Genomic DNA, 25,726 nt, shown 5'->3' on the forward strand with positions numbered 1-25,726 from the left:
ACAAACATCAAAGGGGGCAAAGGGGCAGGGAAAGAGGGAAGGTAAGAAGGCAGTTCCCTTACCGAACACCAATAAAGAAACATTAATACAAAAGAAAGATACAGTTACAACTTTTGTGAATGGGATCACGAAATCCGCTGTCAAGGGTCTTCCTGCGAGATTTCGCAATGGTGCTGAAAGGAGAGCGGAGAAGGTTCATTCAGAGAATCTGGGTGGGCTTGCTACCACACCCAGCTATCTGCATTATCAGATGGCTGTTTCCTTCGGTTATGACCTGAGGCTCCAGCGCCTCAGCTCTGCAACAAAGGGGAGTTCAAACTGTCCAATGGTGGTCCCAACATGTTTTCCAATGGCTGGAACCTCTGGGTGCTGCTATCAGATTTAACCCAAGGGGGTCTTTGTCTTCGCTAAGGAGTTGGCAGGGTGTTGGTCTAAGCTGCATTCCAGGGCTAACTTCCTTATCCCTTAATATCAGCTTCTACAGGCTACTGCTTTTACTAACAAACCCAAATATAAAAAATAACATTTCTAAACTTAAACATTAGGGAAAACTTTAGGAAATAAACACATTTACTTATAAATAAGAATATCCTAAAAAGGGGCAAAGGCAAGAGGGAAATCATATAACATTGACATAGTCACATATATACGTTCTTTGTGAGCCTCGTGGAGGCTTCTGAAACACATAAGTCTCTGCGTCTTGACATGGAGCCAGTGTAGTCGTGTAACTTGACTCAGGAAAATAATTTGGCTATTTTCCTGGGCGGTAACACCTTCCCTCTCCCACCTTCTCTTCCCTTGCATGCCACCCCTCCCCCTCCTCCCTTCTGTCTCCCTCTGCTAGGGTGGGTGGATCATATCCAGATGCTGGGCCCATTCCCTCCCCTCCCTTGCATGCCACCCCTCACTCTCTGTCCCCTCCCTCATTTCTCTTCCCTTGCATGCCTCCCCCTCTGTCCCTTCCCTCTCCCTCCACTGAATGTGTATGAGAGTAGGTGTGTTGCGTGGTAGTAGTGGGTGAGGCACAGAGAGTGAAAGGTACCTATGTGTGTGTGTGGGGGGGGGGAACCACATCTGACATCTTACACGGCAACGTGTGTATGTGTATCACATCCACTCGAGTTATTGCCTATGTACTGTTTTCACTGCTCATATCTGGCCATCTGAGCAAACATTCTAAGAGTGACAGTTACACACAGGCAGCTTCATGGCCTGGTGTGCCAGGAAAAAGATGTTTTACCTGGCTCAGGTGTGTTTCTGACAGCGGGATATACATAAGAACACAGTCAGGGGAATGAGTAAGGGTCTGTGAAATTTTCAGAGCGTTTGGGCCAGCAGGTGCAAGGTTATTCTCGAAGCAACAAATGCATGGTTCCATTTTTATATAGAGAGATATATTTAAACCATGTTATCAAATATGCTCAAAATAATTCCCATATGTAAATCTAATACTGCACAGTTAAAACTCAATTGCATAATCCACAGAGGAATCATAAAAACCTCATAAAATTCAATGAAGGGCAAAGTAAATGTGAAATTACTCCAAAGGCAGCACTGCCTTAGAGCTGTCTTCTGATCTGTAAAAGAGATGGGGCGTTGCTCACACCACTTGGCAGCCTGTTCCACAAGGATGTGCTGCCACCAAGAACATTCTGGTCCAAGCACTCATGAAATTAATTACTCTTAAGGTGTGAAAAGAAAACAGGCCTCACTGTGAGGTCAGGCTTGTTCAGGCACATTTGGGAGACATGATTCTTCAAGAACATGGGGACCAGGCTGTAAATGACTTTAATGATCAAAGGTAGCACTTTGAACTGGACTCAGAAACGCTATTAACCAGTGCAATCCCATCAGGAGATATGCCCCTGCAGTCTGCACCAGCTGTAGTTTTTAAACACTTTCAAGAGCTGCCCCGTACAACTTATTGTAGTAATCTAGGGCTGAAGTCACAAGAACATGAATCACTGTAGCTGAGCTGTGTCCAATAAAAGGCAGACATTTCAAGTCACGTATAGTTGAAAAAAGATGTTCTGAGCAATAGCAATAGTGCGGACTGTTTTCCCCTGTATATAAGATCTGGTCCAACAGTACCCCTAAGTTCTTAACATAGATCTCAAAAGAACAAATATGTTATAGGCTTATATAAAGTAACCTCTAAAATAGTGGGTCAGTTTTGATGCTAGTTGACAGGTAGTTTCCACGAATTTAGAAATACACACAAAAATATCTACAATAATGGGTTCTTCTTGGAGAGATATGTCAACTCTGCCCACTTTTCATTTCCATCTTGCTTCAACATTAACCTTATTGAAGTAAGTCAGAACTAATTTTGGCCACATCAAAGTACTGCTAATAGTGACAAATAAGTTCTTTTAAAAATTTTGGGCAATGATAGAACCAATATGGTAGCACAGCCTAGAAACCTGTTTGTTTTCAAACATGTTTGTATTATGCTGTTTGTATTATGCTTTTAAGCCAAGGCCTGGGTGTGGGAATAACATAAGAACAGAAGAACTAGCCTGCTGGATCAGACCAGAGTCCATCTAGTCCAGCACTCTGCTACTCGCAGTGGCCCACCAGGTGCCTTTGCGAGCTCACATGCAGGATGTGAAAGCAATGGCCTTCTGCTGCTGCTGCTCCAGTCTGGCAGGAGCAGTCCTGAGTCTTTCCATGCAACTGGCTGTTGTTATCTTCTCTGTCTCCTGGATTATCCCATGAATAGGTGCTTATAGTATTATGACTTATACTAAATCAGACTATTAGTCTATCAAGGTCAGTATTGTCTGTTCTGATTGGTAGTAATCCTTTGGGGTCTTGAGATCTTCTACATCACCGATGTAGTGGCGTAGTGGCTAAGAGCAGTGGCAAAGAGCAGGTGCACTCTGATCTGGAGGAACCGGGTTTGATTCCCAGCTCTGCTGCTTGAGTTGTGGAGGCTTATCTGGGGAATTCAGATTAGCCTGTGCACTCCCACACATGCCAGCTGGGTGACCTTGGGCTAGTCACAGCTTCTCAGAGCTCTCTCAGCCCCACCCACCTCACAGGGTGTTTGTTGTGAGGGAGGAAGGGCAAGGAGATTGTAAGCCCCTTTGAGTCTCCAGCAGGAGAGAAAGGGGGGATATAAATCCAAACTCTTCTTCTTCTTCTTCTTATACCTAGACATGTCAGGGATTGAACCAGAGTTTTACTGCATGCAAAGCACATGTCCTACCATTAAGTAAGTCATATTTTATGACCTTTTCCTCTAATATTCTAGCTTTCCAGGGGAAGGATGGGAGGCCAGTCACATTAGTGATGCTCTATTTGCTAGTATAATGCTAGAAAGACAGTACCATATGCATTTTTAAAAATAACATCTTGCAGAATAGCCTTCCTGTGCACAAAATAAGTAACCACTTAAAAATAAATGTTTGTAATGATCTACTAGTACCAAAAATAAGAACAGGTTGTGGAGTGTGCATGGCTGAGCCACATAGATTAATTACATATTTATTCAGCCCTTCCTCCAAGGTGGCATACTTTCTCGCAACAGTTCCAATGATCCTCACAACAACTCTCTGAGATCGGGAAGGATGAGAGACATTTAATTGAAACTATCTGCTCTTCTGGCATCTTCTTGGCTCATTCTGTTGCTTGTGGTATGATTTCTGTGGTTTAGTTAGCATGGGGTGATGTGTGGATGCAGTTGACTTGGAACAATTACTTTGAGTGTGACTGGGTTGGGCTAGACCAGTGGTTCTCAACCTGTGGGTCGCGACCCCTTTGGGGGTCAAACGACCCTTTCACGGGGGTCGCCTAAGACTCTCTGCATCAGTGTTCTCCATCTGTAAAATGGATAAATGTTAGGGTTGGGGGTCACCACAACATGAGGAACTGCATTAAAGGGTTGTGGCATTAGGAAGCTTGAGAACCACTGGGCTAGACAATCTCAGGGTGTACGCCAGTGCAATAAGGAAATGACCCTGAGCATCCAAACAAAGGACGATACCCCAATAGACTGTGCAGCATAACATCATTCAAAGACAGCAGCACAGAAATCAGAGTGCTGAGCTGACAGCTGCATTCTGTAAACTGGCACCTCTGCACTGCAGTCTTGTTTAGTTCCAAATAAAGGAGCAGCAGAGCCAAAAAAAAAACTGGCTGGGAGACAAAAAGAATAGCATTTGCAGTTCCAATAGGAAACAGCAGTTTATCCAAGACAAGCAGCAGCAGAATTAGAGCAGAATGCTAAAGATACCACCCTCCCGATGTTCTGAATCATCCTTTTTTAGCAGCATTTTTTTTGGCTCCACAATTTACAACTGTTCCGCTACAATCTTGTAAATGCATCTGCCAATAAAAGGTGCAATTCATACCCCATGGGCTCTAGTCCACAAAAACTTATGACACAATAAATCTGTTAAGTCAACACAAGATTCTTTTTGTACAGCAAAATTAACAAGCATAAGGATAAATTGAGCTATTTGACACGCTGCCTTACTACGCCATGCTAAGCAGCAGCACTCTTTCTAAGGCCATTGAACTGTATGGAGTTAAAAGAGTGTAACTTTGCTTAGGGTTGCCCTGTACATTTCTGGAGATATTTAGGGGACTTCTACATTAACATTTAGCAGAGATCGGAACACTTTTTTTTCCTGCTTTCTTTTCAGCATAATATTTCACGTGCAATCTTGTTTTCCCTTCCCAAACCAGGAGAAGTTGATGCCACCATAAGATTCCCACATGCCTTCTCTTTGTGAACTGTAGCCAGGAACGTAACAGGTTTCTCCTAATACTGTTTCCACATCAGGTTCTTAGCAACCTAATCCTTCCCAGTTTTTGTTTGAATTGCATCCAGAAAGGAGGTCGGCTTCTTCTACGTATTAACCTGTACTGGAAGTGCCAAACCCGGAGACGGGCAGACCAGGCCTTTGGCGCCTGAAGCCAGGGCAGATCACAGCCGCCCGAGGCCCGGCAGCTCTACCTGGGGGTGGGCGGGGCTGCACCTGTTCCCGGGCGGCCTAAGCCCCACCCTCCCCTCCTGGGTCCCTTTCCCAACGCGCCGCATTTGGCGCGCGCGTGTGGCGCGCGGAGCGGCTCCCGGGTGCGGAGAGGCTTCTGATGGCCGGGCTGGTGCGTAGCCTCGGGGCCTCACAGCCCGTCGCCCGGTTCCAACGCTACTGCGGGCTCTTCCCCGCCGCCTCCGGAGCCGCAGAGGGCGGGGCGCGTCTGGCTCAAGGGCTGGGCAACGGCAGCGGCCACCTGCCGCGGACTGGGGACCTCCGCAATGGGGGCGCTGGCGGCGCCACCTGCAACAACAGCTCCATCCACAGTGGGAAGGTAACATCAAACGAATCCGGGCGGAGGAAAGGGGGGGGGGATTTCCGAGGGCAGAAGGGCAGCGCTCTGCCCGCGCGTGGACTTCTTAGCTCTCTGAGGCTCTCCACTCGACCTTTGGAATGTGTAAGGGGAGTCGTCCAAGCGAATGCTTTCAGTGCCTTGTAAAACTTTTCCCCCAGTTCTGATCTTCCCTGCTCTGGCCTCGCCCCACCAATACTCGCTGTAGATCTCCCGTGGAGGCAGGTGGACTTCCTGTTGCTGGAATTGAGGCGCAAGAGCAGCGGCGTAACGAGGCAAACTGTAGCCCTGGGCAAAACCTGAGTTGGATGCCCCCCCCCCCCCCATGGGTGGCCACTCCACCACCACCAATTTTTTTTTTGCACCAGGACATTGGTGCGTGCAGGGGGTGCATTTTAGACATATCAGCACCAAAATTTCAGTGTATCATCAGGAGACTGTCCTTATGCTACCTCCCAAGTTTGGTGAGGTTTGGTTCAAGGAGTCCAAAGTTAAGGACTCCCAAAGGGGGTGCCCCATCCCCCATTGTTTCAAATGGGAGCTAATCCCCAAATTCCATACCCTATGCAGCCCTTTGTCTGGAGTTAGGTCAAAACTCCTTGGAATCAGCCGCTTGGCTGAGGGCTTTTAGATTCTGGCTGCGAATTCATTTTCTCTCGGACTGTAATTCCCTGGTCCACCGTCTGCTCTCTGACACCCATTCCAACCCCTGGGTTTCCATAATTGAAGAAAAAATGGCCTCTATTGGACTGTCAGTGGATTCACTTTGCCCTTTGTCCTATTCAGAAGCTTATAGAAAATTTAAAGGTCAGCTATTGGATAGAGAGTTCTCTACCCTAATCACCGCAGCCAAGAAAACATGCTCCCCCCTGTATTTCTCTCTCTCATTTGAACGAAATACCGGCACACTACCCATTGCTTAATAAACTCTGCTCAAAGGAGAGCCATAATGCTCGCCAGGTTTAATGTTATGCCTTCTGCCTTGTTACATGGCAGATTTAATAAGCAAGAAAAGGCTAAAAGATTGTGCCCATGTAATGATGGCTCAGTTGAATCTCTGGCCCACCAATTACTACACTGTCTCAGATTCAAGGAAATCAGATCCAAGTATGTGAATCTTACTCCTTTACATTTACCAGATCTCCCCGATTTAATTAGATTGCACTACTTGTTGGACAATCCTGATCCTTCTCTCTGTATGATAGTGGCAGACTTTCTCCTGGAAATTACTAAATGCCAGTAGATTTCCTTCAACCTAATATTTATTTCCTGCATTGTATATGCTTTTTAATCTGTTTTTATTATTGTTGTACTGTTGTCTATGTCAATAAAGGCTTGCAGTGGGAGCTAATAGGAGATGGGGGCTACAGTTTTGAGGGTCCATAACTTTGGCCCCTCTGAACCAAACTGCACCAAACCTGGGGGGTATCATCAGGGCAGTCTCCTGATGAGACCCTGAAAGTTTTGATACTGTGCCTTCAGAAATGTGGTGTCTTCTGAAGTTTGTAAATTTCATTGACATAATAGGTCTCATCGTAGAATCAAAGATTTTTGGGCACCCCTGGGATGTTCCTGTAAGGGAAGCATTTTTGGATGTATCAGCACCAAAATGTCAGGGTATCATCTGGAAACTGTCCTGATGGGACCCCCCCCCCCCAAGTTTGGTGCAGTTTGGTTTAGGGGGTCCAAAGTTATGGACCCTCAAAGGGGGTGCCTCATCCCACATTCTTTGCTAAGGAGATGGGGGGTACCCTTTTGAGGGTCCATAACTTTGGACCCCCTGAACCAAACTGCACCAAAATTGGGGGTGCCATCATGACAGTCTCCAGATGATACCCTGAAATTTTGGTGCTGATACGTCCAAGAATGCCCTCCCTGCAAGAGCATCCCGAAATTTGCCCAAGAATCTTTGTTCTGCATTTAGTTTTCTGCATTGATGTCAATGGGGGTTGCAGGCTGGGGGGGGCACATTTCTGAAGGCACAGTCTCAAAACTTTCAGGGTCTCATCAGGAGACTGCCCTAATGATACCCCCCAGGTTTGGTGCAGTTTGGTTCAGGGGGGCCAAAGTTATGGACCCTCAAAACTGTAGTCCCCATCTTCTATTAGCTTCCATTGGAAACAATGGGGGATAGGGGCACCCCTTTTGGGAGTCCATAACTTTGGACTCCCTGAACCAAACCTCACCAAACTTGGGGGGTACGATAAGAACAGTCTCCTGATGATACGCTGAAATTTCGGTGCCACTAGCCTAAAAACTGCACCCCCTGCAGACCAAAAATGGAAAACCACTAAAAATACCCAAAAACGAACCCAGCATTTTGATGCCCCCCACAAGGTGATGCCCTGGACAGCTGCCCAACTTGCCCAATGGGCATTATGCCAGTGCGCAAGAGGGATGCTATGCTTCATTTATTGTGTGCCCACCCGCACCCAAACTGGTTGCAAAGGAATTCAGGATCGAGATCTGCTTTCCTCTTCAGAGAAAGAACAGCTTTCACATCACATTTCTATGGTCACGGTTAGTGAAGACAAAACATTCAGCCTAGTCTTCCTCCTCATGTTCAAGAAAATAGAAACACACAGGGATGTAGGTATAGATTTTTTATGGGGGGTCGGGGGGCCACACCCCCACCTGCCCCTAGGGCATGGCCACGCCTCCCCAAGCCCCACCTCCAACCTAGAACTTATAAAAGCAGCTCTCCAAGGCCGGAGACAGCAGATTCCCCCACCCTGCCCTCCCCTGCCCCCCACCAGCTGGGCTGTCGGCAGCTGGCAGTTCCTTCTACCCTCCCCTCTGGGCAGAGGCATAGAGGGAAAATGGAGCCCGGTGCAAAATCTTCCCCCCCCCCCCCCCCGGCAGCCGCTGTGATGCTGAAATCCACCCCCAAACAGCATCACTTTCAATGGTGTTTAAACTAGAGAGCCCAAATTCTCCTTTTAAATCCACCTTAAAGGGAGAATCTGGCGTTCCTAGTTAAACAACATTGAAAGTTAAACAACATTAAACAACAATTTCAATGTGACGTAGTGGTTAAGAGCAGGTGCATTCTAATCGGGAGGAACTGGGTTTGATTCCCTGCTCTGCCGCTTGAGCTATGGAGGCTTATCTGGGGAATTCAGATTAGCCTGTGCACTCCAGCACATGCTAGCTGGGTGACCTTGGGCTAGGCACAGCTTTTCGGAGCTCTCTCAGCCCCACCCACCTCACAGGATGTTTGTTGTGGGGGAGGAAGGGCAAGGAGATTGTAAGCTCCTTTGAGTCTCCCACAGAAGAGAAAGGGGGATATAAATCCAAACTCTTCTTCTTCTTCTAAACTGAGGATCTCAGATTCTCCCTTTAAATCCATGCCGAAGGGGGGTGGATTTAAAAGGAGTCTCTGGGGAAATTTGGGGGTGCCTGCTGTCAGGGGTGCAATTGTTAAGCTAGCAGCACCAAACTTTCAGGGTATCTTTAGGATACCCTTCTAATGATGCCACCAAGGGTTGGTGAAGTTTGGTTTAGGGGGTCCAAAGTTATGGACCCTCAAAGGTGTAGCCCCCATCTCCTATTAGCTCTCACTGGAAACAATGGGGGGTGGGGGCACCCCTTTTGGGAGTCCATAGCTTTGGACTCCCTGGACCAAACTTCACAAAACCTGGGTGGTATCAGTAAGATACTCTCCTGATAATACTTCCGAGGTTTGGTGAAGTTTTGTTCAGGGTGGCCAAAGTTATGGACCCTCAAAAGTGTAGCCCCCATCTTCTATTAGCTCCCATTGGAAACAATGGAGAATGGGGGTGCCCCCTTTGGGAGTCCATAACATTGGACCCCCTGGACCAAACTTCATAAAACCTGGGTTGTATCAGTAACAGACTCTCCTTATGATACCTGCAAGGTTTGGTGAAGTTTGGTTCAGGGTGTCCAAAGTTATGGACCCTCAAAGGTGTAGCCCCCATCTTCTATTAGCTCCCATTGGAAACAATGGAAGATGGGGCACCCCCTTTGGGAGTCCATAACTTTGGACCCCCAGAACCAAACCTCACCAAACATGGGTAGTATCATTAGGAGAGACCCCCCAAACATCATTAGGAGAGACCCCCCAAACAACGTTTGGTGCTGCTAGCCCAAACAGTGCGCCCCCTGCAGGCCAAAAACCAAAAAACACTAAAAATGTTTTTAAAACCCACAAACTGAGGGGCGGAGCTTCAGACATGAATGTGGGGGGGTTAAACCTGAGAACCCCCTCCCTTACCTACATCATTGGAAACACAGTCTAGGTTGCTTTGGTACTTAAGAAGACCGTTCAAAATTAATGAGGGAGTTCCTGTGCTGTCGAATAGGTCGGATGTTAGTTGTGATGCTTTTATTATTAGAGGGAAAATAATTGCATATGCTCCTCATAAGAAGAAGCTTAGGGATATGAAAGAAATAACATTGTAAGGTGGATTGAGCCCATTTGCTATGTCTCCCGCACCAGATCTCTATTGGGAGCTGCAAAAAATTAGAAGTGACCTGAATCATATACTATCAATGAAAGCAGAATATTCTCTTAACTTGTTTGTACCAGTCATATCCGGAAAGTGGTGATAACCTGGCAAAATTGTAGCACATTGTTTAAGATGGCAAAAGACTAAGATGAGAAGAGTGTAATACATATTACTTTTCTAGTTAAATAAATGTAACTTTAAGTATTATTTTGAGCTGTACAATAAAGTAAAAGTATTTACTGAAAAAGATTTGGAAACATTTTTTTCTCACGTTGATTTTCCATGTTTAGATATTAAACAGATTTTTGTTGAACTTTTACATACGGATTTTACTGTGCGGAATAGCAAAATCCACTTGGAAACAATTGTGAAAGTGGATTGAAAGTGCATTATTCTGCATGTGTGGGAGGGGCCTAGCAATCTACACATCACTGGGATAGTATCGGAGTCATAGAAAAAGGATAATAAGGCCTATTATCCACTGCCGAAAAGTCACGCCAAAGGTGCTCTCGCTTTCCCTGGGGAAAGTGAAAAGCACGCCTGGGGCAAGGGGAAGCACATAAGGACCAGAAATCTTGCCCCGAGGCACCTCCTCTCTTGGCATGCTGTAAACAGGAAGTACGTCAGAACAAGATTTCTTCACCTGATGCACCTCCTATCCCACCACACATCTCTGCGCTGATATTCTTGATGAAGTAGGCGATCCTTGATCATACGAAACAATTCATAAGGTGCTAGTGTAACCCCCATGCCCAGAATGGGTTGAACCAGTAAGGGGGTGGAGACTCAGAGCAGCAGAAAGGCTGCAGAGCTCTTTGGAGAAGACAAGGGTACCAGACTCGGACCTTGATTTCTATAAGCCCTTAACACCTTGTTAAGGTAAACTGCAATATTATTGGGAACTACTGGGAAGGTAGTTGTTTATTTTTGCTATGTTGTAAATGTTGGAGTTTATTGTTTCAGGGTTTCTTTTTGTGGTTGTAATGGGTGAGAGTTCTCCTGGAAACCTTCATCATGTTGCATCCTGTTCATCAAGCCCCTGGAGTCTTCAGGAGCCAACCCACTTGCAAAGAAGAAATGGACTTGGCAGTATCAGTAGACTGTAACTAGAAGGACTTGAAATGCAACCTGAACAGGACCTTGAGTTGTAATGTTAAATGTTGATGTTTAATGTTATTTGTAAAGAGAAGTAAACTGTTTTGTTTAAATTTGGTTCTTTGCAACTCCTTCCAAGTACTGCCCCACAGAACCCACAAGCTGAGGTTACACTAGCATATAGAAGGAAAGCCTCAGAGAAGCCAGCTTTTCATCAGTGAGCGCCCACCAATCAGAGGCGTGAAGTTCTGCTAAAGCAAAAGTAGTTAAAGCTGTTTGAACTGACAGAAAAACAGAGTTGAAGCCAAAATTTAAGAGTGAGTAACCAGGCTCTAGTACTCAAAAGATGCTGACCTGGTTCCAAACACAGGGCTCCATAGGTAACACAGTGAGGGACTCCAGTTTGCACATAAAACTAGACTGAATTCATTCTAAGGACAGGTTTCAGGCACAGATCCATAGGGGAACCCCATATAAAAGCTGTTTTATTATCTTTGTGTTAAATATCTTTAGGGCTGCAAGTATGTCTTACTCCTTTGGAGTAAGACATTTTTACTACAGCAGCCAAGGCAAATTTGCAGACCGTCACAACAGTGTCCCTATGTCTTGCTCAAGAGATCTTACAAGATCTAGGTATTGAAAAAATTTAACTTGTTCAATGGTGTCACCATCCATGACCAATTTTGACGGTTTGAAAGATTTCTCAGTGTTGGACAGTGGGCATTAACTTTGTTTAGAGCAGGGGCAAGATCATTAAGAAATAGGTTGAACAAAACAGGAGCCAGGACCAGTAACATACCGCTAAAGGGCCACCCACCCTCCAGACCTCCCTGCAGGCTGGCTTCTGTCCTCCCCAGGTTTTGGGGGGTTTGCCCTTCCTGCAGGCTTGCTTCTGCCCTTACCAGAGCATTAGCTATTAACTGGTATAGTTCTTGAAAACGAGTGGTGAAATCAACTGAGGGAGATAGACCTAATTGCTCCATTCCAAGGTCTGACAGTACAGGTCCATACAACAATGTATGGGCTTTGTTTTTTGGTGAGGTCATTCCATACCATCTTAGGTGTAGGTGGTAATGGGACTATGGAAGACTTAAGGTGGAGCGGACTCAGGTCACAAGGCATAAGCAAGGGAAAATTATCATTCCAGATCTGAAAGTCCACCTGTAGGGTCATGACAGATGTTAAGCAGGGTTGAGAAGCCAAGATATAACCTACCGTGCTATGTCTGCATGTGGAGACAAATGTGTACTCACCACTACAATTAAAATAGGACAAGCTATTCAACAAAATTAAATTATGTTGTAGGCAAAATTTAACAAGACAAGCACCACTATGGTTGGATACAGTGTCTTTAGATTTCGTAAGAAATGAAAAATGCCACGGTAGGGATCTGGAGGCTAGATTCATCTTCCCCAACCCTGGCACTGAAATCACCCATTGCAAATAACATTTTAGGTTCCCATGTATGACACAAGGTTAACTGATACCAGAAATTTGAAGCCAGTATAGCTCACACTGTTCAATTCAAAGAGAGGGAGGAAGATATATATATATTAATTAGCAGTAGGCTGAAAGAGTTCATATTCAATAAAAGGGCCTGAGTTAGTTTTTCACAAACAAGTGGAACCTTGACTCCCATATTGACAGCAAGTAAAAGAGCCAGCCCAGCCTTAAGCCGTACCTTCCCACCGGACCTCAGTGCTGGAATACAATATGAGGTAACTTGGAAGATGACTAGAAGAAGACAACCACATTTCATGCAAAGAAATAATGTCAAAGTTCATCAAATAGTTGCGAAAGTCTAGGCTGTTTATTGTGCCAGCCAGCCACGTTCCAAGATATAATTTTGAGTGGGGGTGATAGGAACTTGGAGGGCTTCTGGCATCATTCCAGCTCCTTGACTAAGTCAAGATGGCTGGAAACATCCTGATATACACAGCAGATGATGGCAGTTGTTGCCACAGGTTGCACTTGTTCAGATTGCAGTGGGACCATGCAAGAAGAGCTTGTTCCAGAGTCAGATGACAGGTCCATGTTGTAAAGACAAGAGATCAGGATTTTTAAAATTACATTATGTGTCAACAATCTCTGCTTCAGATGCCACTTCAGATTCCTTGAGTTCTTGTGCCCATGTTTTGTCACTGTTGGATCCTCTCATGTCACTATAGACTAGCCTGAATTGACAGGGATCTCATGTTCGCCATGTGTGCCCAAGCAAGGTTGGTTAGAAACATTCAGTAGAAGTGTCTCTACAATGCTATATAACGATCCAAGTGATGGATGGTTCATCTCAGCTAAGACCATTCCCAAATGTGGAGAGTTAGAGGTTGAACTTCTGTGTTCGATAGTGGCAGCTGGTCAGTTGATTCTAGACAGGCAGAGAGCCATTTGACTGCTAGACTGGCAGAGATCTTCTTTTAGTTGTTCTAATTTCTGCACTGTTGCATTTCGATCCTCGCAAGGTAAAACTAGTGGGAATTTTTGACACTGCCCTCAGTATTGCACAACTCGCTAAAGGAGAGACATTGAAATCGTTATTGTTCTAATTTCTGTTGTTCTAATTTCTGCACTGTTGCATTTCGATCCTCGCAAGGTAAAACTAGTGGGAATTTTTGACACTGCCCTCAGTATTGCACAACTCGCTAAAGGAGAGACATTGAAATCGTTATTTGAATTAACTGAAGGATCACCCAGGTTGTGGTTAGGTAAGACTGTATTACAATCAGCCAAAAATTGGTCAGATGGACTTATATTACTTTTAGCCTTGTGACATGTTGCATCAACCAGGTCTTGCAAAGTTTTGTGTAGATGCTTCCATTGCTTCATAATGCAATTAAGTTGTTATTTAATGAGAGTGCAGGTTGAATTTACCTCCTTGCTGCTCCTTGAAGGATTTTTGGTATTAGCATCCTCAGTATTTATAGTATTAATGACGGAGGCTTCAGTTCTTCTTCCTTTAAGGGCAGGGTCACAGAGGACAGCAATACTGTTATTTTTGAAAATTCTTATTATATCATATTGTGAATGAAAAAGTTTGCTGTGTTTTAAGAAGGTGGCTCGGGGATGATGGTGTCATAAATGTCAAAACCAGTCTTCTATATTGCCCTATTTTGCCAAAGCAATGGGATACAGCCTTAAGATTTATAACTGCTCTCTCCTAGGATCTTAATTTCAGACTTTTTTCAGCAAAAATATATATTCAAGGTTTACTGGACACCACAGTGACTCTTTAGCAAAGGATTAAAAGGGTCTGATTGTTGGCAAGGTAACTCACAGGACGCATCCCTTAAACATATGCTTTGGTTGTCTCCAGACATTCATTTTTTTCTGGGGGAAAAGAAATTATTACACAAATCAATTTTGTATTAGCATGTTCACAGAGTTTTGAGTGTATACTTTAAAACTATTTGACTGTCTTTTGGAGGCTAACCAATTGTCCATTTTCTGAAATACTTTTTATAATATTGGAAACATTAAAACCCACTTCCAGCAAATCAGAGGCTCCTAGAACTCTAACAATATTTGAATTCATGGCATACACATGGCAACAGTGCATGAATCCATTATTAGATATTTAGAAACTGTTTATGGAAACATACGGCTAGCTTTGCCATGACTAATGTTATATTTTTGTCTTTATGTATATATTTTTTCTTAAGTTTTTTAGGAAAGGAAAAGGAAGAAAAACATAACATATATTGATTACCCTACATTATTCTAAAATAATTATGTACTGCTTGCTGTACCGACTGGAACTTTATTGGAGGCAGTGTGGCACCGCCTCTCCTGTGCCATCCCTAGACACCATGGAATTCCCCTCCCCATCTGGATTAAGCTTCCCAATTTGCTACTGAATGTTTGTGAGGCTTTGTCTTCAGGACCGTCGATTGCTACATAATTGGTCACCCTCAGCATTTTGTCAGAAAACATAGTTGAGAACAAATAGTTTGATGACATAGGATTATGATGGCGATCACTGTTATGCCAAAAATACAATCTGTAGCTGAAGTCCTGAGCAGGTGCTGTTCTACCAAACCTCAGCAGGTACATCAGTGTAGAGAGAGCTGTTCTGTAGAATTTTGACATGTCATCATTCATTTGAACTTTAAAGGTAAAATTGACCTGATTTTTTTACATTCCAGTCTTCATGATATCTGTTTAAGTATTCATCTGCTTAATCTATTCATCATTCCTGCATAATTTGTACCAGAGAGTTTGATTTATTTTGTTTCCAGTATGCTATCATATCTGGAAATGATAAAGATTGATTTAGGACTACATTGCCTTTGGCAGTTCACATAAAATATTAGACTGACGCTTTCTTTTATCTTTGGAACCGCCTCTTCAAATACACCTTCCGAAGAGCACATCACTCCATGAAAAACAACTTACTGGTGATCCCTGGTCTGAAAAATATCTGGCTGTCCTTGACCAGGACCAGAACCTTTTCAACTCTGGCTCTGAGATGGTAGAATGTTCTGTCAAATGAAGCTTGTGCACTGCAGGATTTAGCATGATTCTTTAGGGCTTGTCAGATCGAGCTGTTCTACCAGGCATATGATTGAGGTCAGCAATGATATCTAAGATGGCTGGCCTCCTCCTGTTCCCCCCTCCCCTTTTCTCCTTGCCTTTCCTGACTTTACTTCCCCTTTCTACCCTCTCTTGTCCTTTGTCCTTACCCCAAGTCCTTGTGTTTTGTTGATTTTACTTTTGAATGTAAGTATTCAATTATTAATTCATTTCCTCCATGAGCTAGTTGTATCTATCAAATTGTGGTGCAGTGGTGCATGTTGAATTGCTGATTTTTTTGTAAACTTCATGTTGGGAGCTGTCCTGAGCCTTTCCAATGGGGAAAGGAGGCATAAAAGTCAAATAATAAATAAATACATAATGTTTAATTTTGTAATTTTAAAAAAATTAATTGCAATTAAAACAAAAAAATTCAAATATGTTATGTCTTAACAATTGCATAATGTTTAATTTTGAAAAGTTAGCTTGACTAACTAGAAGTAGCATTGGTGCTTGTGTTTAGCATTGGACTAATGAACAGTAATTATGAAACTGAAATCACAGATCTGTTTCAATGCTTATTTATATTCCCTTCAGCAATAAGCATATGCTGATGATAGCATATGCTGAAGCTAAACTATTAATATTTTACATAGCAAGATATTAAGCCTGGTTGAATTATTCAGTGCTTCATACTATCACACATGATTCAGTCTGCTTACAGAGTTCAGTTCTGAAAAAGCATCTTTAAACTTTCACTTTTCACTTACATTTAAAAGCCTCGTATCATAAGTAGATTGTACAGAAAGGAGACACACTGTAAACTTTGACACAAATGTTATCACCAGGCGAACTTTTCATTCTCCAGCTTCCTCTGTTGTAACTGACGTGAACTCCCAATCAGAATGTCTTGGCAATTGCTGCTGAAGGTCATTTCAAACAGCTTTCCATCTGCACAGTAGAAGCTTCTACTACAGATCCTTGTTAAGGCTTTTTTTGCCCAGTCTGCAAATGAAAACTTTCTCGGTAAATGAAAAGAACAGCAAATCCTCTAGGGAATCTGTTAGGTCATTAAAGTGAAGGAACATATAAAGCATGGACTTCTTTCCTTTTGCCTCCTCTTTGTACTTTCCATTAAATGACCAACATCAAGTAGCTTACATTGACTGTGCCTGTGTGCTCACCAACTGTATGGGAGCTGATCGTGAGGATTGATTGCAGAAGTAGCTGGGCTCATTGTCTGACAGGGAAGGCACAGAGGTGTCTTAAGTCATAAGTTCAGTTCAGAAATCTCAAACAATTTTTTTCATTTGACTTTGATTCATAAAAATTGGATGGGGTAGTGGCATTAGCAGCTGTATTTGTTGTAGCAGACAGGGTGCAACTAAGAAAGCAGCATAATTATGCAAAGGATACATATCCAAATATGATAGGGCAGATCTGAACAACTCCTGGCTCATGTCCAGGTGGCTAAGCATGGGTAGAAACATGAATTGTGATTAAGACAACTATTCTTGAAATTGAAAAAGAAAAATCAAAAATTGTCCTGTTTGGAAAGGAAGTATTACCTTGCTAGTAAACATGCTCATTCAGACTTGCACAATGCATTCATGAATATGACCAACCTTTGCCTTATCCCTTCGCTTTAACCCCAGGGTTCTCAATCATTCTTACTTAAACCCAGGTGAACTTCCCCACGCCAAGTGATCCATAACTTTCAGAATGACTTACCACCAAAATAGTTGACATGTTGCGAACCTCTGTACTCACAAGGGCTGCAGCTCCCAAGATGGGGAGAAAGAAGGGGAGGAATTATCTGAGAAGGTGTAGGGTGGAGAAAGGGGGGAAGAATGAGAAGAGGTAGAGAAAAGAGAGGCCATTGTCCATGAAGGGATGAGAGAGGAGGGAGATTGGGATAGAAGGAGTGAGGGGAAAAAGGGGGAATGAGAAGATTGCCAGAGAAGGAAGCTGGGAAGAGAGAAATTGGAGACAATAACATAAAAGGAGTGAAGGGAGAAAGGGGTGAGGGATGATTGATATGGTGTGAGGCAGAAAGAGTTGGGGAACATTGATGGAGAAGGGAGAGAGGGAAGGAAGCAAAGGCAGGGGGAATGTCCCCTCTAAGTTTCTTGCAGGTCCCTAATTGTATAATTCTAAAAATCAAGGCTATCTCATAGATCACTTGCTGCAGCTATCAGTGGTGTTACTCCAGGAAGTATAACAACTTAACTTCCTCATGCAACACTTTGTCTTCAAATAAGGCCTGCAAGACTCTGCATGGAGACTCACAGTAATCAATTATATTGATTTCCTGTAGTGACAGTTGGGATCCTATTCTTGAATGGCTCAGGGGTGTGTGTGCTGTCAGTTCGCCTAATTACTGAGAAGAGAGTTTGTACCTGCCTTTGCAACAGCATGTATTGCCCTTGCAAGGCCTGTCATTGGCTGCTGTTGAAGAAGCAAGTGCATAAGGCAGTTCAGTTCTCACTTTCACTTTATCTCTTTAAAAATAAGCCCTTGCTCTGTATGTTGTGATGTGATTTGGCACAGAGCAATTATCTGTGACATAAGACAATGGATAATGCTTTAAAGTAACAAAGATCAATTTTGAAAAGAAGAGTTGGATTTATATCCCCCCTTTCTCTCCTGTAAGGAGACTCAAAGGGGCTGAATATCTCCTTTCCCTCCGCCCACCCCCCGCAACAAACACCCTGTGAGGTAGGTGGGGCTGAGAGAGCTCAGAAGAACTGTGACTAGCCCAAGGTCACCCAGCTGGTGTGTGTTGGAGTGCACAGGCTAACCTGAATTCCCCAGATAAGCCTCCACAGCTCAAGTGACAGAGCGGGGAATCAAACCCGGTTCCTCCAGATTAGAGTGCACCTGCACTCAACCACTATTCCACTGCTAATAGGAAAGTGTTAAATTCTGACACAGGGTGAGCAGGTTGTTAAATTCTATTCATTATGATGAATTCGGTACTGTGCCATATCCTAACGTTTTGCTTGCTAAGCTAGAGAAAAGGTATACTTAATCTCTACATGTTAAACTTTTTCCAGACACTTCCTTGAATTGGGGCAGGATGCTGTCAGAGTTTCAGGCACGCTGGAGTCTGATTTGGATTGGGATTGTGTGGGGAGATTCCCCCCTTCTGTTTCCTTGACCTGAAATTGCCTTGAACAGTTACTATTTGTCCCACTGAGGGCTGCACATGAACTGAAATGGCAACATGTCAGTTTCCCCATTGGGGCTATTAGCACCTCTCTAGGAACCACTTCAGGTTCTGAAAATGAGCAGGGAAAGCTCTAAAGCCCTTCTCCCCATGGATCACATGGTCCCAGCCTTAATTGGGTCCCCTGGGAAGGATGGAGTTTCTGGAATACAACTGTGATCCAACAATGTACCCGAGAAAGAAAAAAAAAACACCTGGTGCTAAACCACCTGCATCAATGAAAGCACCAGTCTGAAAAACGAAACTTTCTTTTATAAGTTTCATAGCAAGCAGGTGATACTTGCACAACAGAATATTTTATGGAGCTCTAGAGGGTACTGAACAGTTTGAGTGTAACAGGAACTTTTAAAAATCAAAACATACTAACATAAACATTCCTTTTCTAGGACCATTCACATGAGTACATTGTAAAGAATTACTTCTACTACTACCTGTTCTGGATTTCAGCTGCATTGGGCCAAGAAATTTTCTACATTACGTTCCTCCCATTCAGTTACTGGAACATTAACCCATATGTTACTAGAAGGCTCATAATTATATGGACGGTAAGTATTGGTGTGATTATTCTGTGAATATTGACGTATATATAACCTTTTGCATTTATAGAAGAAAACAACGTAAACTGCAATACCATATTTTTTCTTAGAAGTATATGACTGTGTGTCAGTTTCCCAATGGTGCAGATGGTTGCTTTCCAGGGCCATTTCAGGTTGGGAAAACAGAATGGTGTGGAGAAGGATCTAAGCCTCTTCTCCCTACATGTCTGTGTGCTCTTGTAATTGTATATGGGCATCATGTTTTACTCTTGCTTCACTTGGACAGATAGATCTGATTTTATGCGAAGCCTGCTCTGCCTGCGTATCAGCTCACCCGCTCTAAGTACATTGATTACTCTGTGGAGTGGCTCTTGATTTATGCTGGCTGGTCTCTAACAAAATCCTGCTCCAATCGGTTTTTTTGCTTTAAGAAAACATTTTGTTTTAAGAAAACATTTGCGTTAAGAAAAAATGTGTCTGCATGCATCTAAAGTGAGCTGTGACTCAGGGAAGTTTATGCTGGAATAAATGTTGTGAATTTTTAAAGTGCCACTGGATTCCTGTTTAATCTTGCTTGGGAAGTCTGCTTCTGTGCATCATTTAAAGACATGCAGGTACAAGAAGTTGTAAACAACTGAACTGCTTGTGTGACACTTGTTTAGAAAATAACCTTATGTGAAACATGTGATTATTTTCTTCTGGCTCTGTCAAAAATGTCAAGAAACATAAGATGGCAGGTTGAGCAAAATATCAGTGGATCTTTACAACTTCACGGTAATGAGCAGCTAGAGACCAAGAGTAAGGATCTGTAGCCCTTCCACACAGAGGTGGAGCGAGGGGAAACTCCACCTGGGGTGCGTGCGTGCCCTGTGGCCCTGATGCGGTGCTGCACGCCACACCCCCGAATGCCCCCCACCATGCCCTGCCCATGGTTCCACTGTGGCTCCACCTGGGGCGTTGCGCCCCTCCCCGCCCCATTGGCGCTATGTTTCTGCTTCCACATGTTAATCAAAAAGTCATACATGCAAGGTGAGCCACCTGCAATGTGAGTTCTACAAATAATTACTTTGGTGGACAAAGCCAATAAAGGCCAAAGTATTGCATTTAGATTGAAGCCCTCAAATCCTAAGAACCCCACAAGAGATAATGAATAAGGTTTATTAAACTACATGTTCAGAAATACACAAATATAAGAGCAGTGAACAGCAAGGAGACAATAGTATAATCTAAACAAGGTTTGGTTCTCCAATACAAATGTTACTTGATCAGACTGTGACACAGAATCCAGGCAAAGCTTTCAAGACCAAGAGCAGGTGTTCTGGCCATGTGAGGCCCAATCTAGCTCAAAGATGTCAAGGTTTCCAAACTAGAAGTCGTGCAAGAGGTTTCCAAACTAGAAACAGTGCAAGAATGAAATAATCTTTCTCTTGTAAACTCTTGTAAAATTGTAAACAACTGAACTGCCACGCTGCCATCAGTTGGCCTGCATTTAGTTGACAAATCAGATGTGTTGCTGGTCAGGTGACCGGACCAATCAAATTTTTCGCCAGACAAGTGACCACATACTTTGCAGTTGCATGTAGGCACAGTTAAGCAAGTCATCTTCCCTCAGTCAGGGTTCCTTGGAGCTAATAAGAAGGAATGTGATGTTGAAACTTCCTGCTGGTCCTCTGGCCTTGAAATTTCCAGGCCCCAATGATTCTACAATGGAACCTCGGTTTTCGTCAGTAATCCATCTGAAAACAATCGGCAAAATCCAAAACTGACAAAAACTGAGGCACTGGTTTCCATAGGAAAGTTCCATAGGAAATTAGCAGCGCTCCATGACGGCGAAAGCAGCGAAATCCGACACAATCCAAGGCAACCAACGAAAACCGAAACAAAATGTTCATGGAAAAAATCGATGAAAACCGAAACTAATGATAACTGCAGTCAACGAAAACCGAGGTTCCACTATACTCATACCCAAGCAGGTATATAGGGTGGTGCAGACCAGAGCATATGCCTTGTGTCTTAGCCACAAGCTCAGAGCTCAGAAGCTCTGAAACACAAGCTCCAAGCTCAGAGGCTCCTTTTGGGCTGTACCTAGCCATATTCTGCCTTCCACTAACCACCCAGCTGTACCATGCCTCCACCTCAATGCCTTCTGTTCCTGCTCCTGACCACCTCTTCCTGGGCTCAGAAGCTCCTCCATGCTGTGCCTGACCTTCTTCTGTCTCCCACAGGCTGCCTGGCTGTGCCCCGTCTCTGCCAGCCTTGGTGCCTCCTGCTCCTCCCCACTTCTCCCCCAGGCTTGGAGGCTCCTCTGGGCTGTGCCCAGCTAGCTGCTGCTTCCTGCCTCTGAGCCCATCTCCCATGGGCTCAGAGGCATCCCTGGGATGAAGACAGGTGGAGACGGGCCAGGTAGCAAAGGCCCCACTCCCAAGGGCAAAGAATCAACGGCAGGGCTCAACTGCCACTGTTCCTTGTCAACTTCGTTTTGGTGGCCACTTCACAGTGCAGAAATCACCACTTGGTTATGACTCTTGGCACCTCCACATGGGCCACTTTGCTGCAGGCCAGGCAACAGGAGATTTGTGCTTGCCCCTGCCCTCGCTCATCACCCAGCTGTACTCCTCTTCTGCATTGGCTGAAAGGTCTTGACCTTGAGAAGAACGAGGAAAGAAAATGGGAATCCCCAGGGCTCAGCATTGCTCTTTGATCTGCCACTCCAGAGTAAGAACTCACTGCCAACCCCATTATAAAAGAGTGGGGAGAAGCGGAAGACTGGCGAGTTTAAACAACACTTGATCAAAACTTTGATGAAGATTTTAAAAAGTAAAGGTGTTGAAAACTTTGTTTCTAACGTAGAAAAGGAAGCAGCTCCCTAAAAAATATGAGCTTTCACCAATTCAAAACAATAGTGCGTCCAAATGGTTACCATGGGGACATGCAGCCCTATACCAGCTGCAAGTTCTCCATGGAGAGCTTGATGTGGAACTGCCACATGGCCCACTTTGAATATGGAAATTTGGTGTCTTGCTTTTGATGTTTTCTTTTTAATGAATGCTCTGAAATACATTTTGCTCTCTCCAGGTGGTTATGTACATTGGCCAAGTCTCAAAAGACCTACTAAAGTGGCCACGTCCTTGTTCACCACCTGTTGTGCAGCTTGAAAAAAGAACAACTGCAGAATATGGAATGCCATCCACCCATGCAATGGCAGCAACAGCCATCTCATTTACTTTTGTTGCTGTGACGGTGGACCAATATAAGGTAGGAACCATGCCACTGATCCAAGCAGATAGAAACAGAAGAAGTCCAATAATTCTATTAATTGGCTAGGAACTGAGGCCTAGTGTATTCTTTCTTCCCCATCACCTCAGGCAAACTTCTCAGTTGTTAGTGCCTCACAGTAGCTTTAACTGTATGCATCTGTGTGGCATAACTCAATTGCCTTTGTCCTACTCATTTTCTCATTTCCAGTTGCTTAAACTGGGCCTGCCCCAAAAGACTAACTATTTATTTAATAGCATCATGATGTTTGTAGCTTTATTTTTAATCTCTTTCTTAATAATTCTCTAACTGAATTTGCCTCTGCAGTAATCTAGCTCCTTCAGAGACATTTCACTGTAAGGTCCCATTTCTGTATATGTATTGCATATTTGTGAATTTGGAATATGTTATCCTAATATCTATTGCATGGTATACTGGATCTCATTTGATATTCTGTTATCGAGTTATTTACCTTGAAAGAGATTCATGTGGAGCTCATCCAAGTTAAGTTCTGTTTGTTTCACAGTTTACTTATTTAGTGTCCATTGCAGACTAGATTATCTCTACTGTAAAATTTATGACAGCAAATATTTATGGGAATAACCATAATAGCACTGTTTCAAATGTAGATAAGGAAGAATACCACTCCAGCCATTGCATATAATTCTGAAGGATATGTGTCATTGGTGATGGGCCATAGTTCAGTGATGGAAATTTTGCTTTGCATCCAGAACATTTTAGGTTTAATCCCTGACACATTCCATTTTGAGGAAAGAATATTGTCAGCAGACTAACTAAAAGATGATGTGACATAAGTAGGCTTCAGGCAACCTTTAGCAATGGGACAGGGAGAATCCCTGCAGCTGCACCAGTGACGTATTTGCCTAGGGACATGGGGTACCCCATGTCTCCGGGCGTCCCCCCTGTGGAGGGTGCAGAAATTTCAGGTTCAATGTATTGTCGAAGGCTTTCACGGCCGGAATCACTTGGGTGCTGTGTGGTTTCCGGGCTGTATGGCCGTGTTCTAGCAGCATTCTCTCCTGACGTTTCGCCTGCATCTGTGGCTGGCATCCACAGATGCAGGTGAAACGTCAGGAGAGAATGCTGCTAGAACACGGCCATACAGCCCGGAAACCACACAGCACCCAAATTTCAGGTTCGTTTGTGTGCTTTTTAATTTTTTAGTGTTTTTTCTGTTTTTGGCCTGCAGGGGGTGCAGTTTTTAGACTAGCAGCACCAAACTTTCAGGGATTTTTTAGGAGACTCTCCTGATGATACCACCCAAGTTAGGTGAGGTTTGGTTCAGGGGGTCCAAAGTTATGGACTCTCAAAAGGGGTGCCCCATCCCCTATTGTTTCCAATGGGAGCTAATAGGAGATGGGGGCTACACCTTTGAGGGTCCTCTGAACCAAACTTCACCAAACCTGGGTGGTATCACCAGGAAAGTCTCCTAAATATACCCTGAAAGTTTGGTGCTGCTAGCTTAACAATTGCATTTCTGGCAGCAGGTACCCTCCAAATTTCCCCAGATTCTCCTTTTAAATCCACCCCCTTTGGCATGGACTTAAAAGGAGAATGTGATGTCCCCAGTTTAAACATTGAAAGTGATGCTGTTTCAGGGTGGGGGAGAATTCACCCCAAAACATCATCACTTTCAATGTTGTTTTAACTGGGGACCCCAGATTCTCCCTTTAAGGTGGATTTAAAAGAAGAATCTGGGCTCCCTAGTTTAAGCACCATTGAAAGTGATGCTGTTTGGGTGTGGATTCCACTTGAGGTGTTTCGTGAGAGATGATGCTGACATTTGTTTGGTGAATATTTTGCTGGGGGTGATTTGTGAAAGATTTACATGCTTAATACCCACCTGCACTGGCTTGGAGCTGTTTCTCAGGTTAACAGCCTAACTCATAGTGTTGGTGTGAGGACAGAATTAGGAAAGAGAGTTGGTGGGGAGAGAGCCATGTATGTTTTGCTGGGGGTGGGAGGTGTTTTGTGAGCTGGTGCAAAAAATCATTGTTTGGTCGTGATGGAGGAGGGTGGCCGTCCATACCAGTGGGGGGGGGGGCGCCAAACTCAGGTTTTGTCCCCGGGCTCCAGTTTGCCTATATACGCCTCTGAGCTGCACACAAAATGTTACACTGACCAGAGAGCGAAAGTCAGGCAGGAAGAAGTCTCTTTTGCCTTCTGACACCTTTGCTGTTCAGAAAACACACCAGAAGCCTCTTCTCTTTAAGATGACTCCAGACATCTTATTTTGGGTGTGCGAAGTGAAAAGAAGCAGTTGCCTCTTTTTAAGACATCCCCCAGATGTCTTTCTTTGTGTTGTGTGGAATGGACCTATGACTAGGCTCTGCTGTAAAGCTGATTTTTAAAAATCCTTTCCTAAGAATGCAGGTAATTCAGTTCTTAGGAAAATGGGCATGCGTCCTACTAGGTTTTTCATTCTAGGTTGTTGTGGGAGCTAACTCACACAACATATGTCACTCCAGAATTGTCTGAATTCTACATTCTAGATGTAGACCAGCCCACTGATACATTATGATTTCTGGTGCCTGCCTGGTTGTATGACATTCATGATCGGTGTAAATGCCAACTGTTAAGTGTTTTTCCCCTTCTTATTTTTGCAGTACCCCTTTGAACTAGGACTGATGGGAGCCTTCTTATTTTCAGCACTGGTAGGCCTCAGCAGAATTTACACTGGAATGCACACAGTTCTGGTAAGTTCTGTTCTTTGTGCATATAACCAAATATTGTTGTGTTTCTACCATGTACATACCTGGATGTATACCTTCCTCCTGGATGCTAGAATAGAAGTTATTGATATTAAAAAAGTAAATATAAAAGTAGTCCCCTGTGCAAGCACCAGGACATTACTGACCCATGGGGGGTGCCACACCATGCCTTCCCCAGTTTTCTGCACTTTACCCCCAGCAAACTGGGTACTCATTTTATTGACCTCAGAGGGATGGAAAACTGAGCGAGCATGGTGTAGTGCTTAAGAGTAGCGGATACTAATCTGGAGAACCATGTTTAATTCCCCACTCCTCCACATGAGCATGCGGAATCTAATCTGGTGAACTAGATTTGTTTCCCCGGTCCTACACATGAAGTCTGCTGGGTGACCTTGGGCTAGTCACAGTTCTTCAGAACTCTCTCAGCCCTACCTACCTGACAAGGTCTGTTATGAAGGGAAAAGGAGTCTGTAAAACACCTTGAGTCCCTTACAGGAGAGAGAAGCGGGTATAAATCTAAACTCCTACTCCTCCTTCTCGGTGTTTTAGTAATCTTCCCCAATG

The 25,726-nt window shown here is 44.0% G+C and overlaps 1 protein-coding gene across 1 annotated transcript in view; it reads left to right on the plus strand.

Annotated features, from left to right (window-relative positions):
• The first annotated feature begins 5,051 nt into the window (after positions 1-5,051).
• SGPP2 (sphingosine-1-phosphate phosphatase 2) overlaps positions 5,052-25,726 on the plus strand; it is a 31,923-nt gene continuing 11,248 nt past the window's right edge. Inside the window, exons 1-4 of the mRNA XM_048506672.1 lie at positions 5,052-5,319; positions 19,026-19,184; positions 22,251-22,430; positions 25,058-25,147. Of these exons, the coding sequence (XP_048362629.1) occupies positions 5,101-5,319; positions 19,026-19,184; positions 22,251-22,430; positions 25,058-25,147 (648 nt within the window). The 5' untranslated portion in view covers positions 5,052-5,100. The remainder of the gene's footprint in view (positions 5,320-19,025; positions 19,185-22,250; positions 22,431-25,057; positions 25,148-25,726) is intronic.

Source organism: Sphaerodactylus townsendi, linkage group LG08 (assembly GCF_021028975.2).
Source record: "Sphaerodactylus townsendi isolate TG3544 linkage group LG08, MPM_Stown_v2.3, whole genome shotgun sequence".
NCBI classification, from domain to species: domain Eukaryota; kingdom Metazoa; phylum Chordata; class Lepidosauria; order Squamata; family Sphaerodactylidae; genus Sphaerodactylus; species Sphaerodactylus townsendi.